The following is a 17,768-nucleotide window of genomic DNA, read 5'->3' on the forward strand; positions in this document are numbered from 1 at the left end:
TTTTTGGGTGCTGGGGATCGAACCCAGGTCCTTGTGCTTACAAAGCAAGCACTCTACCGACTGAGCTATGTCCCCAGCCCTATCATAATTTTTTTAAACCGAAACATGTGCCACACTCAGCATAATAGCAGCCCTAAATAGAATGACACTGGGTAGCAATGCTCAAGTAACTTGCAGCCGCGGCATGATACCAGTGCTACCTGAACACAACCAGGCTTATTGAAGAAAAGAATGGGATGTTTCAATAACATCAGCAACCCAAATAGTTCCAATAAAAGCAAAACACATAAATGACATTACTACGACTTCGCTACAAGTGCACTTTTCCTTTCTGTTTATCTACCTCCTTACACCATCTTCCTTATTCTCCTTAGTATCCCTGTAGGTCAGGGGTTCTCAGGGCAGTTTTGGTTCCCAGTGGTGATGTCTGAAGACACAATGGTGGCCACATTAGAGAGAAGGTGGTGCTACTGCATCTAGCAGGTAGAGGCCAGGGATGCTGCTGAGCATTCTGCCAAATGCAGGACAGCCAGCAACGTCACTTATCTGCCCCCAAATATTAATAGTGCTGAGGTTGAGAAACCCCTCTCTAGGTAAAAGGAACTATGGGCAACAGTTATAGTAGGCATATGTGTCTAAGACAAGAGGTTGGCAAAACTTTCCAAACTGTAATAGCAAAGTAGAATTAGGTGTGTATAAAGGTGAAAGTGGCAGGTTTACCTACCATGTGACCTGATTCTGGGCCTTTTATCATGTTTTATACCTAGTCTCTACTAGTCTCTTGGGTCACATATACCTCGCCTTTTTCATATTGACCATTTGGAGGTATCTACGTGCATAATTTGTGTAATTAACATGATGGTAGAGTTGTAACTAGTTTGAACAGTGATCACAATAGTAATATACATACACGTTCTCCTTTGGGGCCTCTGTCTCCTGGTTTACCCATGATGCCCTGAAAAACAGATGCCAACATTAAATTCACCACTTGCCAAGATTCTTAATCAATCTGATTGACTTAAATGTTGGTAGATATTCTGGATGCAGTTATGTATTAGAACTTTTATTTTACATGGCATTTTCCATACCTGAGCACCTGGTAATCCATCTTTTCCATTTATTCCCTATAAAGACAGAAATTATCAGTACTTCTAATTTTACAATAACAGACATGAACACAACAAAAGTGTAGAGATTCAAGGATAGTTTCTTAATCATATTTCTTAGATCTTGGTGAGTCAATGTGGTAAAATAGAAAACCAAACCAATGCAGACAACACTGAGTTCAAATTCTGACCCTATCATTTACTAGTTCCATCGACCTCAATAGCATCAGCTGCTTCACTTATAAAGTAAGGAACCTGATAATGGACTTACAACTAAGGATTCAGTAAGAAAACATGAAAAATTAATAGCTCCCTGTAAGTAGTCACCAAAGGTTCTTTGCATATCTATTCTCCTGCTTAGATGCATTCTGGGAGATAAGGTGGTGCCCCATGACACTAGGTGGCTGGTGCATAGAATTTTTTGTTACCTTCTAACAAAATTGTCACCTTCTAACAAAAGAGGGTCTAGTACAGAGGGTCTCTTTTAGTAAACCATCTCAGTTGCTACTGAGGGAATTTCATAACATGGCCAGAGTCTGATTTTACTATGAAATAAACAGTCAGCCAGGGAACAATTGTTATTTTTCAGTTAGAAAATACAAAAGGAAAACTAGAGATCTGTAACCATGGTTTTTGAGACTATTAAATAGTGACTTTTTATTAGAAAACTGGAAGTTTGTTGAACTTCAAAAGGCAGTTCTGAAAATGGTAATAAAGTCCAGGCCTGCTTGAAGATTTATAAGACTTGGAGAACTATTGGCCAGGAGATAGGAGGAGGAAAAGTACTCGGGGTCAAATCAAATACTGAGGGCCCAACAGTAGATGTGTTTTGCAGATTTGATTTGAAGAGAGAGCCATCAAGGTGAGGAACATGATTTCTTGGCCAGCAGGCGATTGCATGGGAATATTCCTCTGAAAAGCCTGAGAGACTTTTATTGTGCTGGGCTGGATTCTGTATGGATGGAACTGCAGACAGCTGCATGTCTTCCCTGCTGTAAATTACACTGAAATCTGTCACAGTTGATAACCCAACAGCAGTCTCTGAACCTCTCTGAAATATCCTGGGAATTATCTAGAGTACTTTAACTAAGAACATATTACCTGAAGTACATGGTTCAAAGAATTTATTACATTCAGGAACACAAGCACTAAAGGTAAAGCTGATTAAGGAGGGGAAGTGAAAGACACAATCGTCACTTGAATAAAAGAAGATAGATCTAGTATAAAAATGTAACTTATGTTTTTAGTAATAAAAGAAATAACTATGTCCCTTTTTGGTCTCTAGTAATTTATCAAAGGTTATCACGAGTGTACCCTTTTGTATATAAAGGTGTTACTCTATCCATGGGGAGTTCTGCTTTCAGAGATTTTTATTTTTTTTTTTAACAACTCCTGGGTATTTGCTTCTCTCCTTGCTTCACTTATTTGGCAGAACCCTATACCTGGGTATAAACAATTTTTTGTTGTCCCTACACATGCCTCTGAGCAGTGACTGACTGATGTGTTCTAAGTATATGATGGCAGACTGCAAGCAACCCCTCTGGTAAATGTTATCCTTCCACTGCCCAATTTGATTTCCTTTCCTTCTGTCCCAAAGTACTCTTTCATATATTTTCCTGTCTCTTCAAAAGCATTACCACTCTACTCCTCATGCCTATCAGATGACTCCAGTTCTTTCACTGGGACAATGAACATGAGAAAGCTCCCTCACCTTCCTACAGTAAATAAGAAAATAAAACCTAGGGCTCACAGTATTGCTGGAGATCATTTGATATTACCCATCACCAGCTTGTTCCATCAACTTAGTACTCCAACTTCTGTATTGTCACCTCCACCGTTCACAGTTAAGGGTGAATAAATAGTCTTCCTAGTTAAGATGAATTTTCACCCTCAAGTAGGTGGGGAGGGCAGACAATCTACTTAATATGTCATGAAAATTTCCCCTCAGCTGAACCTTTCTTATCAAGATAGTAACACTGTAATCTCTCCCATCAATGACCTCCACATTTTTAAATCCGGTGGAAAATTCTCAGCTATCATATTTACTTATTTGTATGTTATCACTTTTTACTTAAAACATTTGGTTCACCTGACACCAGTGAAACTCCATTTGTCTGGTTTTCTTCATATCTCATTGGCTGCAGCTGCCAAGTCTTCTTTGCTGGATCTTCTTAATAGTTGAAGTGCCCTCTTCCCTGCCTAGCCACAGTGACTCCATTTTACCCAGATCCAGGTTTAGATACCCACATTTCTCCAATCCTGACTGCTCCATTAATTATGAATGCATATATCCACTGCATAATTGACATTTCCACTGTCCACTAGTGCTTCAAAATTAATGTGTCCAAAATGGAGAATTCTTGGTTTTATATCCAAATTCTACCTCCAATCTTCCCCATTTTGCCAAATGACACTATCTTCACATGGTTGCTCAGACCCCAAACCACAGCTTTGACTGGTGTGTCCCTCACATTACACTTTCAGTCTAGCAGCAAGTCTTGTCAACCTTTAGTTTACCTCCTAACTCATCCTACCCTTAACAAGCTGGTTTCCAACATCCTTATTTCTTGTGGAGGTGCTTTCTAGAGTCTACTCTCCACACAACAGAGTGAGTCTTAAAATGTAGACTGATCGTTTTTGTTCCATGCTACAAGAGTTCCAATGGGTTTTCATTATTTCTCAGACAAACTCCATTCCGTGGCTTAGAATTCCCTGTGGGCTGGCTGCTGCTTACCTCTCACTCAGTGTATCTCCTGTTCTCTCTTAGTTCTTCTTTGACTTCATGCCATTTGCAGTTCCTTGACCTTACCCAGTTCACTTCTATATTAGCCATTTCTTTTTCCTGAAACAATGTTCTCTCCAAATTCATGACTTGATCTCTTGAATGCTTAAAATGCAGGCTGTCTCTGACCACCTGATTTAAATCATACTGTAGTGCTTCACTCTAGTTACTCTTCTACTTGCAATGATGTGGGTGTATATTTGTTGTCTTTATTCTTATACTAGAAGGCAAACCCCATGAGTTGTCAGCACCCAGAACTCTGCTCAGCATGTAGTGGGTGTTCAAGAATTATTTGTTGAATGAAAAATTATTTTTGGTATAATCCTCTGGGGACCCAATAGCAAGATTTTACAAGATGGGTTACAGGGGTTAGGAATGAGGACTTGACAAGGGGAGGTAAGGAGGCAGGAAATAAAATCAATATTTACCAAGCACTTCCCACAGCCAGGCACTGGGAATCCTTCCATATGTCTTGTCACTTAACTGACTCACAAAATCCTTTGGAGTCATAGTTCAGACCCAAATCTTCTGACTCTAAATTGCATATGCTTTCAATTTTTCATATTGCCTTAGGGGATATGGTGTCAAGGAAAATACCAACCCTGATGTTTCAGAGGTAGTGAACGAGCTTCATGAACCCTGTGCTGTTAATTCACCTTCAGTCTTACCCTTCTCCTAAGTTCCCCTTCCAAAACAGACTAGAGCCAACAAATAAGCAAAAGCAGCAGTGACCATCCATAAAGAATAACTCTCAGAGTGGGCATATCTGATTCATCCTTGTATCTTTTCTCTTGGGACCCAGTGCATCCTTAGCAAACAGCAGGGACTAGATGAATATATGTCAAATAGGAATGATTGTTGCAATGTTGCATCAATATTGTATATCAGTAGTCAAGAGCTCTTTTAGGACACAAGGGGATGATATACTCAGCAGCATTGATTTATGAATGTGTAAGAACAAAGCTCATATGTTTAAGGAGGGATTTTGAGCTTCTATTTTAGTCTTTTTCTTCACATACAGATATATCTGTGAATCTTTGGTTTATTTGTAATTTAGTAGATGATAGGCCATTTTATTTATTTTTTAACTCTGTGAATATTAGACTAAAGAAATAATGAGTACTTTCCAGGCACTTAAAATGAAAGTCTTACTTTTTTTTTTTATCATCGAAACATAAAGATACCATATACAGATCTAGGAAACTCAGTGAGAACCCCCATTCAGCCCCCTGTAGAACCTGCCTCCTTTAAAACTGCTTATTCAAATCTCACAATTTCTTTTTTTTAAAAATTTTTTACAGATTGCATTTTGATTCATTGTACATAAAAGGGGTACATCATTTTGTTTCTATGGTTGTGCATGATGTAGATTAGATTCATACCATTTGTTAATCATAAATGTACATAGGATAATGGTGTCTGTCTCATTCCACCATTTTTCATACCCGCCTCCCTCTCATTTCCCTCTATGTAATCTAAAGTTCCTCCATTCTTAAATCTCACAATTTTTGAGGAGATAGGTAAAGAGGTAATGCTTGGAACATGCCTCAAAATGGCATATTTTAAAAAGTAAAAAATACTTACTGGCTTTCCAGAGGGTCCTTCTGGTCCAGGGAAACCTATATCTCCAATAGGTCCCCTTTCGCCCTATAAACATGTCCAGAGAAAAAAATTAATTGCCAATAAATGTTTTAAAACAGCACGCAAAGACAAAACAACTGTCATAAAAGTGGCAACTTACCGGCTCCCCTGGAACTCCTGGAGGCCCTGGGGTACCAGGCTTCCCCTGATGAAGCAGGTCAGAGATGTGTTAGGAGCCAAATTACTAAAGGATGTCATGGACTCCCTCTCCCCACCATGCTTCTCAAATGCTACCAGGGCAGTAGGTCTTTAAGTTAAAATGGAATTCCTAACAGGACAGAGTCCAGGGCACTCTGCACTCTGTACTGTAGACCAGAGTGCTGTTCTCTGTATATTTGTGTGTGTGGGGGTAGGAGGTGGAATGCTTTTGAAGATATTTAACCAGTGTATCCTCATTATTGGAAATGCCCCTTATGCCCACCTCCCCCCTTTTTTTTTCCTAGCAGCTCATTATTATAGGGAGGAAGGGCACAGAGAGTCAAAGAAGTCTCCTAGGTTTTGAATTTCATAATAGGGTTTTTAGGTTCATAGTAAGATAGCTTTAAAAAACAAAACCAAGCACTTGGTTGGTTTGAAAATTCATGTTTTGTTGAAAAGGAGAGGAAAAGATTGCTTCAACATACTGTGGTATGGAGGATGGACAGTGGGGAGATCCTGAAACAGAGAGACCACTGGGAGGACACTTCTCCCCTGAGAAGTGCCAAAGTGTCCAACCCAGGCCTATGGTGTTGCTCTGGAAGGAACCACCTTCTACCCATTGCACCTAACATGGTTGGGAAAACAGACAAGATGGGGATGTAGGTGTGGGGCTGAGATATGGGAAACCCCAGTAAGTTCTGGGGCATATGAAAAGGAAGCATTTTTTTTCTTCTTGCTGTCTAGAATTCTGGGAGGATACTCTTTACAGTACAGAAATGGCAGAGTAGTGAAGTTAGAAAGACACTGTGTCTGTGGGCCCAAGTTGGGAGATAGGTTAGACCAATGTCCAAAGAATCTTGGTATGGGACATGGGGTTATAGAGTGCTGATGTCTTGAGATATAAGACAAAGGAATTAGGGACGTTGGTGGAAGGCAGCAGCTGTCCCACAGGTTACCAGCAGAGAACTCAGAGAACCTGGGAAGAGCATGCTGACCAGATGGCGCAACCTATGGGCAACACACAGATACCTCCTTCTGTGTGCCCACATGCCATATTGGGAGAAGGTAAAGAGAGAAGCTGTGGAGAAGTCCTTGGACAACCCTGACTACACTGGCAGAGACAGAATGGGCTGCTCAAGAAAGATCAGTACTGGGTGGCCTTGCATCTCAGGTGAGTGACCATGTGTCCAAGTGGGCAGATCCCATCCCTGTTTCAGCTACAATAATCATTTAGAATTTGTATAGCTTTCAAATATAGATAATGCAAAATTTACCATTTTAATAATTTTTAAGGGTAAAATTCACTGGCCCTGAGTACATTAATACTATAATTGTACCACTGTTTATAGAGCTTTTTAACATTTCTGAGCCTTAGTAAGGTCCAGTTATAAAAATAAAAGCACACTTTTAATAACAGTTGCATATTTGCAGTTGTAAAATTTTTACTCCTTCATATTTTTCAATCATTAATGATTTTAATTGTGAGATAGTAAAGCTAATTTTTAACTAAGTGTGTCAGATCTTAGGTAACCAAATATGTGACAGGCCAGCTCCTCATTTCAAACATATTATATCCTTCAGAAATTTGGAATGCCTTTTTTTTTTTTTTTTTTGCCTTTAGAGACTGTTGCACATATTGTAAAGACTTTAACTGGTGTTCAGTAATTTTTCTTTGAAGATGGATTTAATTTAGGGCAATAGCAAAAAGTAATTTGTACTTATACCCAGGTGAATACAGTAGAAAATTAAGTTTCATTATATCACATGGAGGCAAAAACAGGATGTGAACATAGGGGCAATTCCAGAAACAGTCCCAAATATGTTGCTAGGAATGATGATGAGAAAGGAGTGGGGAGAGAATGGGCTATGGAGTTGACTATCAAGAAGAATATTCCTTTTGTTAAAAAAAAAAGTGCTTGCTAAAGAAAACATTTTATTGTTACTTTTACAATTATACAAATATTAATCTTGATATAAAGTGAAATAGGGGATGTCATTTTTCAATAAGGAATATAGATTATAGGTAGGGCTTTATTTAGTGATTCATCAGTTAAAAGGATGAAACAGAGTGACTGGGGCTTTGGTAAGTGGTCAGAGTAGTGCTCTTTCTTCTTTCCCATGTTCCTCTTTCAAACAGTTTTCATTGACTTTCTGTACCACTACACTGGACTTGCCCTGCAGGGGCACCTAGCAAGAGGATAAATGGCCTCTTATTCATAAAGCGTGACCACAAAATTTTAATTAGAGCATCATGAATGAAGATCAGAATGATCCCGAGGGCTGGGAGAAATGATTTCAACCTTTCCTGGAGCACTTCCTATTCATTTGAAAAGACCTTGATGAGATTAAAACATTTGACACTAGAGAGCAACAAAAATGATTGAGAGGACTGAAGGGCGAGTTTATGAGGAAACATTAGCAGTGATAAAGCTCCGCTAATAACACTGGGCTAAGGGATAATTCAGGCAGATTGCAGCTTAATAGAAGGAATTTGAAGCACAGGCCTGGGCCAAGAACTCTGCCTTTTGAAGATTGAGAAACCTTGAAATATGACAAGAATAGAGAAACAAAATAAAATTTTAATTGTGCTCATATGTTAATGCAGTCACAGTTAACTGGGCTTCCCCTCCACCCCACTACCCCACCCCAACAAAAGTGACTTGGGAAGGAAAAAGACAGGAAGAAAATGAATGGAGTAGTCTTGAATTGGGAGAGGGTTCTATTGTTTAAACCAGAGGCTCTAGGAACCATGCTGTAGTTATGGTGTGTGCCCCAATCCTCCTTGATCCCTGGCTGTAGGTTTATTGTGGAGACAGAAACATGAACCTACAAAAATAAATAAGATGATCATAACTCACCGATGTTCCAGCTATTCCTGGAGGACCTGCTGGGCCTCGATCTCCCTGTAGGGATTAAAATAAAAATGGCTACTTAAAATGATACCTATGAAATCTTGTAAATGCTCAAATAATTTGGATTTGGTAAGGCTTTTCTTTGGATCTCATAAATGCTATCAATATTAGCTGGCATGAAGTTAGAGGGTGGAGAGGAAAACAAAATGAGGATCTAATTTCACATGTTGTAGCACCCCCCCAAAAAAAAAAAAACACAGAGAAAATAATGGTCTTAATAAAGACAAGCATTCATGGTATTTCTGTGACCTATTTTTAATAAGATTCCATATATATATATATATATATATAGTTAAAAGTTATCAATATTTTCCACATATTCAAAAAAACCCATTACTATTACTTGAAAGATTAGGTCCATTGAGTATCTTCTACAAAGCTTTTCCTATACTTGTCTCATTGGAGATAGGGTTAGAATAAAAAGATCTCAAACTAAGAATTTGTAGTTCTTATTTGACCAATCAGAAGATTCCTTTAATTGCTCAGAAACACTGACTCAACTCTTTTTCAAGAGGCAATGTGGTATTTTAGATACAGCTGACAATGCTAAAATACTAATGGTTACATATGGGATAATAAAATGGCAATTTCATTGGGTTGAATCTATATTTTTTAAAACTTCATAACTTCATTTAAGGACATAAAAGAAGACTCAATTATATAAAGAGTTTTGTTTTGTTCTTGGAGGGTAAGACAATGTTATAAAGGTGTCATTGCTACCCAAACTAATTTATAAACTTAATGCAATTCTTACAAAATTGTAGTTTGATCAAAAGATACTAAAAGCTCACTTCAGATAATATATAAAATAAAAGAAAAAATTTAATATATACTAGTAATACCAATATTTAAACACAAAATACAGCTATAATAATTGCAATGATGGGATACTGACATAAAGTTAAGCAGAATATCAATACAATATAAATCTCAGAAATAGATCAGCATTTATAATACAATGTTAATAAAGAAAGGGATATATAATTCAACAAATAAAGGCTAATAATTGGGCAGTTTCCTTGAAAAAATTTTGATTCCTGTCTTTATATTCCTTATGAATTCTATATAGATTTATGTAAAAATGAAATTATGAACTATAAGAGCTAACAGATGTATTAGTGACTGGCTAAAATGAAAATGTCATTTTATGTATAAAAGCAAAACAAATAATCATTTGTTACATATTTATTATTTATATTTATAATATGATTAAACAAAAATGAAAGGTGAAGATAAATTAGCATTAAAAACTCTAACCTATATGAGAAGTAATGTCCTTAACATATACAGCATAGCCACAGTCAAAAAGAGAAGAAACTAATAGAAAAATAAAGGCAGCAAAATCTCACCCATATCTTAAAAAGTGGATCTCCTAGAAGTAGATAATAGAACAGTGATTTCCAGAGACAAGGGAGAGGAAGGGTGTTGGAGGAATGGGGAGAGGCTGGGTAACAAATACAAACACACAATCAGGAAAAAGTTCCGGTGTTCTATTGTAAAATGTAGGATGGCTATAGTTAACAATGTGTTGTATATTTCAAAATCGCCAGAAGAATAGATTTTGAATGTTCTTGCCACAGAAATGATAAGTGTTTGAGGTGATGGATTTGCTAATAAACCAGATTTGATCATTATAGACCATATATGTGTATGGAAATATTATACACCTAAATATGTATAATTATTATATAGCTATAATTGTAAAAAACAGGCAAAAGTAATCTTAAGTTTCACTATTTCCTTTAAAATATGGAATTTTCACCTTCGAACACACTGGAACTTCTGCTTGTTGAAATATTGTACATGTGATAAAGATTAATGTTAAGAAGACTTCCCTTTGAAAAGTCCTTTCAATGTTCTGATCTCTCATCTCCTTGGATCACTCTCTAGTAATCTTGCTTCATCTTCTCATAGATAACATTGAAGACCTTGTCAATAAAAATGTCTATACCCCTCCAGATTCTCAATGTCATTCATTACAACTTTGGATCACCATTTCCTATCATAACTCACTGCCCTGAGTACCCTAAATCCCAGACCTCTACCTCTTTTTTTTTTTTTTTTTTTTTTTTCATGAAAGGTAAAATTTAGACCTCTACCTCTTGATGGTACAAATTTTTCATTGTCCTTCACTCCCTCAATGATTTCTCTCTTTCCGTTGCCTAGTTTAAACTCCATGGTCACTTGCATAATTTCTCTCTTATATACCATTAACTTTCTTGTTCCATTCTTGCTACTACTGCTCATTTTTTTCAAAAGCAGAACACTGTTTAAATCCAACTTCCCTACTATCCTGTGGCTATACTTGAAAGCCTGTATGTGGCTGAGGAAGCACATAATCTCAATGACTGGTTTCCCTTCAGTTCATGAACATCAACCTCAGTAGGGCCCCTGGGGCTGCCCAATCATCACACATCTATGGTCTCTGAATCTCTCTCTTTCTCCCTCCACCTCCTACGCCCCCCTCTTCCCGCTAGTGGGTTCTCTCTTTAAATCTCAAACCTCTTTTCCCTATCTCACTCTCAGATTTGATCTTTCTCTTCCATCTCTGAGAAAATTTAAGCAATCTGAAAAAAGATTATATATAGACTCCAACCAATATATCTTCCCACACATCAGCACCTGCCTTCCTGTTTTTCCCACCTGCTTTACCACCTGTTACCATAGATGTTAACCAACCTTTCCATTTATGTACTAGGTCCCCTTCCCTCTAAGCTATTTAAAGATGTTATCCCAGCAATTCTCCTCCCTTTCTCCTATATCATTAGCTCTGTCCTCCACCTTTCTACTGGATTATTCCTTTAGCCTACAAATATTCTAGTATTTCTGTGGTCTTAAAAATTCATATAATAAAACCTGACCCTACTTTCTCCAGAATTGTCTGGCCCATTTGCTTTTCTTTGCAGCAAAACTCCTTGAGCATTGTTTGTATTATATTACTGTATATTTTCTCATTCTCTCTTAAATCCATTCAAATCCAGCATTTGTTTCAACCAATATAGTGAAATAGTCATGATTTCACTGGTCAAGGACATCTATGACCTCTATATGGCTAGGTCCAGCAGACAATTCTTGACCATCCTACTTGACCTATCTGCAAAAAAAGAGACAGGTGACTCTTTTTCCTTGACTATTTTCTTTTGTCTTCTAGAACACCAAGTTTTCCTCCTGTCTCTCCATCACATCTTAGTCTCCATTTCTCATTCCTTCATTTTTTCCTGGACCTCTTAATGATGGAGAACTTCAGGGTTTAGTCCTTGACCTCTTCTCTCTCTCTCTTTTTTTTAATTGGTCATTCTTTTAGTGATACTATTCTGTCTCTTGGCTTTAAGATAGTATGTTTAGGAACAGTCAACTTTATATATCTACTTAAACATCTTTTCCACACTCTATACTATATCATACTGTGTACTCAATGCCTCTGTTAATCGGTAGCCAAGTCAAGGACACTGCCTGGATCTGAGCTGGCCAGTTTTGGCTGTCCATCAGCAGAAGCGGCAGTTGACAGTTTATAGAAATGAAAGCCATGTGATAGACACATGTAGATTTAGCTAGGCTATGCTAGTCAGAAAAGATGTCAGTCAGTTTTTCTGGTGCTGAGCTGGTCAGGGGGTAGGTTACTCTCAGAATGAGGAAGTTCAGGTGCTCTCTGTTTTACCTCTACTTTGCTGACTACTAGGCATCTCCAAATTTGGCCCCATGTCCAGAATTAAACTCCTGTTTGTCCTCAATCACTCCAGGGGGTTCTGCTTGTAGCTTTCCCATTTCAATTGATGACCATTCCATCATGCCAGTTTATTCAAGCTATGAGACTTGGAGTATTCCTTGATTCTACTTTATTTGCTTCTACCTATACCCAATCAATCAGAAAATCCTGTTGGCTCTTTCTTCAAAATATATCTGGAATCTGGCCATTTTTCACCACCTCCACTGATTCTGCTCTCACCTGAGCTGACATCAACTCCCACCTGGTTTCCCTGTTTCTTCCACTGCCCCCAACAGCAGGCTCTCTCATTCTACTCGGAAACCACCAAAAGCTCTGCATTTTACTCAGGGTGAAAACTAAAAGTCCTTACAGTGGCTGATAAAAACTTCTTTATTGATACTTCTCCAAACTACCTGAGGTGAAGGAGTGGTTTATTATTTTCTAATACATCACGGACCACAAGATAAGTCCACTGATCACATGTTTGTTAGGAATTTTAGACAAATTATTAAACACATTTTACAGACTTATTCTAAATTATTTACATACTTGGCACCAAACCCATAACTAAGAGTCTGCAGACTGGCACTGGTCCTCTACTGACCACACTCTGAGTAGTGTTGCTCTCCATGATGAGTCTACTCCTTACTTCTGCCCTCACCTCTCTGGACTTGAGATATGTTGTTTCCTTTCTGGAACTTTCTTTTCTTGCCTGGTGCTGGAGATCTATGCCAGGGCCTTGCATATGCTAGGCAAGTACTCTACCACTGAGCTCCACATCCTTAGCCCTTGAACATTCATTCTTTATATGTGAAGGGACTTGGCTAACTCTCCTTTGCTTCCTCAGGTCTTTGCTCAGATCTTGCCTCTGAGATACACTATTCAAAATCACAAACCCCACCCACACCCTCAAGCATTCCAGAGTTCCCTTAGGCTAGTCCACTTTTTCTTTTCCATAGCACTTGCCAAAGTGTTGTTCAGTTTTATGCTTATCCTTTTAGTTTCTGTATCCAACACTGTACTAGACTATATGTTCCATGAGAACAGAAGTTTTTGTTTTTGTTTTCTTTTACATCTCCCCAAACCTAGAAGAGTGTCTAGTATAAAAGTAGGTGATCAGAAACATTTTTGAATGTTGAATGAATACATTTCTAACTTCTGTGCTTACCTTTACACCTGGAAATCCTTCTAGTCCTGGCAACCCCATTGCACCAGGCTCTCCCTGTTAAACATAATGCAGAAGCAATGATCAGAAGGTTTTTAAGCACTGGTTTCAAAAGCAAAAATATTTTTTGCCTACCCTCTCCAACACTGCCTAACTCCCTCAACACTGATTTGTAATTTAACAGGTAAATAGCTTGCTGTATCTTAAGCAATGTATTATTGCATTTTGTGTCCAAAACTAGTTTGAGAAAAAAGCTATTCTCCAGAGAGGTTTGAGTTTATCTTCTGATTTTTTTTCTGATTAATTATCTAATCAGAACTAATCTCTCTAGTCAGTAATAACTCCAATTTCAATAAGAATTAGAATGAAAGGTTGGGCTTCAATAATGTTTGCCAATTTGTGAGGTTCTGGGCTGCTAGATTGCCAGAGAATAAGACTTTTTAAGAGTGGATGAAGATGGAGCTCTCAAAGTAATTTGTCATCCTTAGTATTCTCTGCAGTTGGACATATGAATGCTTAAGAGGATGACCCCAGGAGAAGCCTCTCCAATGATTTTAAAAGTCACTGCTCAAACCAATGCATCATTTAAAGTGGATGGGAAAGCATTTTCCACAAAACAGAACCTTTTACTTTTTCTAGTGTATTGACCCAGGCTAACTGAAGCCTGTAGGCCCTTGAAACATTTGGGAAAGCTGTGGTTAATTGTTTTAATGTATCTATTAGTGCATTATAGTTATACATAGTACTGGGGTTCATTTTGACATAATCATATATATATGTAATATAATTTGCTCCACTTCAGTCTCCATTCTTTCTCTTCCTCCCTTCTCCTGTTCCCCTCCCTCTACTCCACTGGTTTTCCTTCTATTTATTTATAGTGTTTTTTTTAAAAAAAATTAGTGCTTTATAGATGTACATAAAGGTAAAATTCACTGTGGTATACTCATATATGTACAGAGCATAATTTAGTCAGATTCATTTTATCCTTTCTTCCTTATTCCATCCCTCCTCCCTCCCCTTCAATTCCTTTCTTCTACTCCACTGATCTCCTTTCTATTTTCATGGAATCCCTGCAACTGCTTTTTTCCTTTTTTTTTTTTTTTTTTATTCTCTAGCTTCTGCCTGTGAGAGAAAACATTTGCTCCTTGACTTTCTGAGTCTGGCTTATTTCACTTAGCATGATGTTTTGATGTTTCTTAGTTCCATTTATCAACTGTGGTTGATCTGAAATATTGGGGTTAAATATCAGGGCTTTTCAACGAAGAGGTAGTTTGGGGGAGCTGCTTGATGCCTTCTTGTTAATTAGTTAATGTTAACTGCAATTATTTATTTTTTTAGGACACTGGATGCTTTAAACATAATCACACAGAAAAGCAAGCTTCCAAATTTTATTCTCCATAAATGTATTTTTGTACACATAGTTCTAATCTTCAAAAGTATTAACAAGACTCTAACTTCCATTATTTTGATATTGTACCTAATATATAATACTTAATAAGTGAGCATAGCTTGGTACTTTTTGTGCTTCAGAAAATCCTTTTAAATGCTCACTGATATGTAATCTGTCAATCAGAAAAGTAAAGATTAAGAAGATGCTCAGATTCTATTCTGTATAAGGCTCTGCAAAGGGGGCCTTGGGTTATTGACAAATGAAATATACTGATTCTCTCTGCTTACTTTCTCTATAGTCCTTTGATCACCTTTTCTGTCCTATCAATCAATCAGTATTTGAAAGTAGCTAATAATTAAATATTAAAATCATTTATCAATTGAACACAAAAGGAATGAAATGGTTTGCCTCAGAAGACAAAGGGAGCCAATTAGAAATAGTGATGCAGATCTATAATCATGGGACTTGCACGAGGCTGAAAGAGTACATTTCCCCCTGCCCACCTCAAGGCCTTTCAATTTTCTACTCTGTGACCTACAATTTTCCTGCTCCTGGCTTATGTCTAAGGCATGAGGTATTTTTTTTCTATCCAGGGTAAATGGTGAGAGATTGCAAGAGTTGCAGAGTGGGGCTGATGTAGGACCTGAAAGAGAAATCTGTTTTTTTTTTTTCCCTCCTAGATAAGTCTGAATGTTTGCACAGCATTTATTTAAGTTTGTGGTTCTATATTCATTTTTGTGCTTCATGAAATTCACATCTCTAAAAGCAGGCAATACCCTTCAATTAGTTTTTATTCATTACCTTTTGTTTCAGCTAAGAAACTCAAAAACTAATCTCTTCATATTCTTCTCAAATGCATCTTCATTTCTTTGCCAGCCACATTGCAATGCAAGCAAATTATAACTTATCCTTTATCATAGCACTTAAACTTTCTCACCTTATTCTGCAATTAATGCAAAAACTTAAAAGAATGCTCTAGAAAAGTCAGCCAGAAGTCTAAGTGCAACTTTATTACTCAGAGGGGCTGTTCTGTTTATGACTATGGGAGGCAAAGACCAGGAGGAAATTTTCATCAACATGATGAAAAATAATTAAAATGAGAATTAATGATATAGTTGGTAAAAACAAAGTTACAAATGAAGGTGACATGAATAGCAAAACAAAAGAAACTTCTACATTACAAATTTGGGGTTCAGAATATACTACTAACTAGTTGAAATAATGCTTTTAGAGGAAACAAATTGGCTTTCAATTTATATTGCCCAATAATGAAATATAAGCTTTTTAATGCATCTCCTTTGAAAATATATTTAGATGTACAAAAATTATTTTATAGCTTGTTTCTTTGCAGGTTTAAAATTCACATCTTTATCAAACTGTGCTATTAATAACAGGTCTTTAGATTTTTTGATGTGACAATGAAAATGGTTTGAAAGTTTATTTCATTTTTTAGGTATATTTGAGTTTCAAGTTTATACCCAAAGGTTAAAAGGATATACAAATGCAACATGAAGGATGGAACATATGCTTGAAAAGGACATGACAGGAAAAAATGCCAAGGATTAAAGGGAATCTAATTGAATTTGGCAGAAATTTTACAGTGAGACTTCATGGTTGAGAAAGATGCTGAGAACAATTATCATCCTTTGGGTGGCTGGAGGACAAGATCTCCTTCCTTGCTGAGTGTTAACCTCCTGATATGTTCCACCTAATAAGTGGGTTTGTGACAGCATACATTTTCTACAGAATAATTGCCTAAAACAGTCAAAACAAATAAACAGGCCCTTCCTATTTTTTTGTTGGGGAGATGTCAGATGTATTAAGGAATTTCTTTCTTGCAACTATTTCTCTTCTATAACTTACTTAAAATTGAATCAATCATCAAAAGAGGGCTATTAGAAGAAAATGTTCCATTTATCAAGAGCTTTATATGCACCTAAATCACTGGATGATTTTTAAAACACACTGATAGAAAGAGACGAACCTCAAGGGCAGTGACAACTTCTGGACTAATGCATCTTAAAAAAATAAAAAAAAAAAAACATCGCTGGCGTTTCTTCAGTTGTCTGCTTGTTGCCTGACATGTTAATTGATAAACACCTTAGAAGGCAGGCCATTTTTGCACTTCTGTCCAATGTTAACAAAAATCTATTTTCTAAATGACACAGAACATGGGAACATACATACCGCTGGGCCAGGATCACCTTTTGGGCCCTACAAGAAAAACACAGAAGGTCATTTTTAAAATAATGACTGAAACAAAGTTACAGCATTTTGGCCCAATTTATTTTAATAAATGTAGGGATATTTGCAACTTTTACTTTTGTTCAGATTGGATTTGAAAGAATAAGAAACATAACTTGATGGGACTCCTGTGAAAATGAATGTTTGGACATTGATTTAGTCTTTAGATTTACAGTGAAAATACCACTATGCTAAGTGATATTTTTTGGTATTTTGGCTGTGTGCATTTTTCAATTTTATAATTGGTTTCACTTATTTCTTCCTGTTGTAAAAACTGGTTATATTGTAACATGCATTTTCCAGTGAACTTGGTCAATTCCCCCTCTAATACGGCAGTTCAGCTAAAATGTGCTAGATGATAAACAGCTGTACTTACAGGGGGACCAGGTGGGCCTGGATAACTGGGAACATTCACGCCTCCCTTTAGGAAAAAAATAAAGAATTTATGGTAACCTATAACTAAAAAATGATTTAAAATAATTCCATAGGTAAATACCTGAATTTTATATAAACTGCTCATGCCATTTCCTTCATTGAATGGTACACCCTTTGGAAAGAAATGAAATACAGAATTACTCTAATACTTAGCATATCTACCTTTTATCCCTTTACCAAATGGTACTATCCTTATTATATTTTTTTTAGTTTAAAAAAAGTTTTCCTATTTTAGTGAGTGAGTTTAGT

The 17,768-nt window shown here is 37.0% G+C and overlaps 1 protein-coding gene across 1 annotated transcript in view; it reads right to left on the reverse strand.

Moving 5' to 3' along the window:
• The window catches only part of Col19a1 (collagen type XIX alpha 1 chain), a 321,254-nt gene that overhangs the window by 27,108 nt on the left and 276,378 nt on the right, over window positions 1–17,768 (reverse strand). Inside the window, exons 38-46 of the mRNA XM_047558644.1 lie at window positions 17,581–17,631; window positions 17,461–17,505; window positions 17,028–17,054; window positions 13,454–13,507; window positions 8,526–8,570; window positions 5,630–5,674; window positions 5,473–5,535; window positions 1,089–1,124; window positions 911–955 (exon numbers count right to left, since the gene is read on the reverse strand). Coding sequence (XP_047414600.1) covers window positions 911–955; window positions 1,089–1,124; window positions 5,473–5,535; window positions 5,630–5,674; window positions 8,526–8,570; window positions 13,454–13,507; window positions 17,028–17,054; window positions 17,461–17,505; window positions 17,581–17,631 — 411 coding nt within the window. The remainder of the gene's footprint in view (window positions 1–910; window positions 956–1,088; window positions 1,125–5,472; window positions 5,536–5,629; window positions 5,675–8,525; window positions 8,571–13,453; window positions 13,508–17,027; window positions 17,055–17,460; window positions 17,506–17,580; window positions 17,632–17,768) is intronic.

This window comes from Sciurus carolinensis, chromosome 7 (genome assembly GCF_902686445.1).
Source record: "Sciurus carolinensis chromosome 7, mSciCar1.2, whole genome shotgun sequence".
Classification (NCBI taxonomy): domain Eukaryota; kingdom Metazoa; phylum Chordata; class Mammalia; order Rodentia; family Sciuridae; genus Sciurus; species Sciurus carolinensis.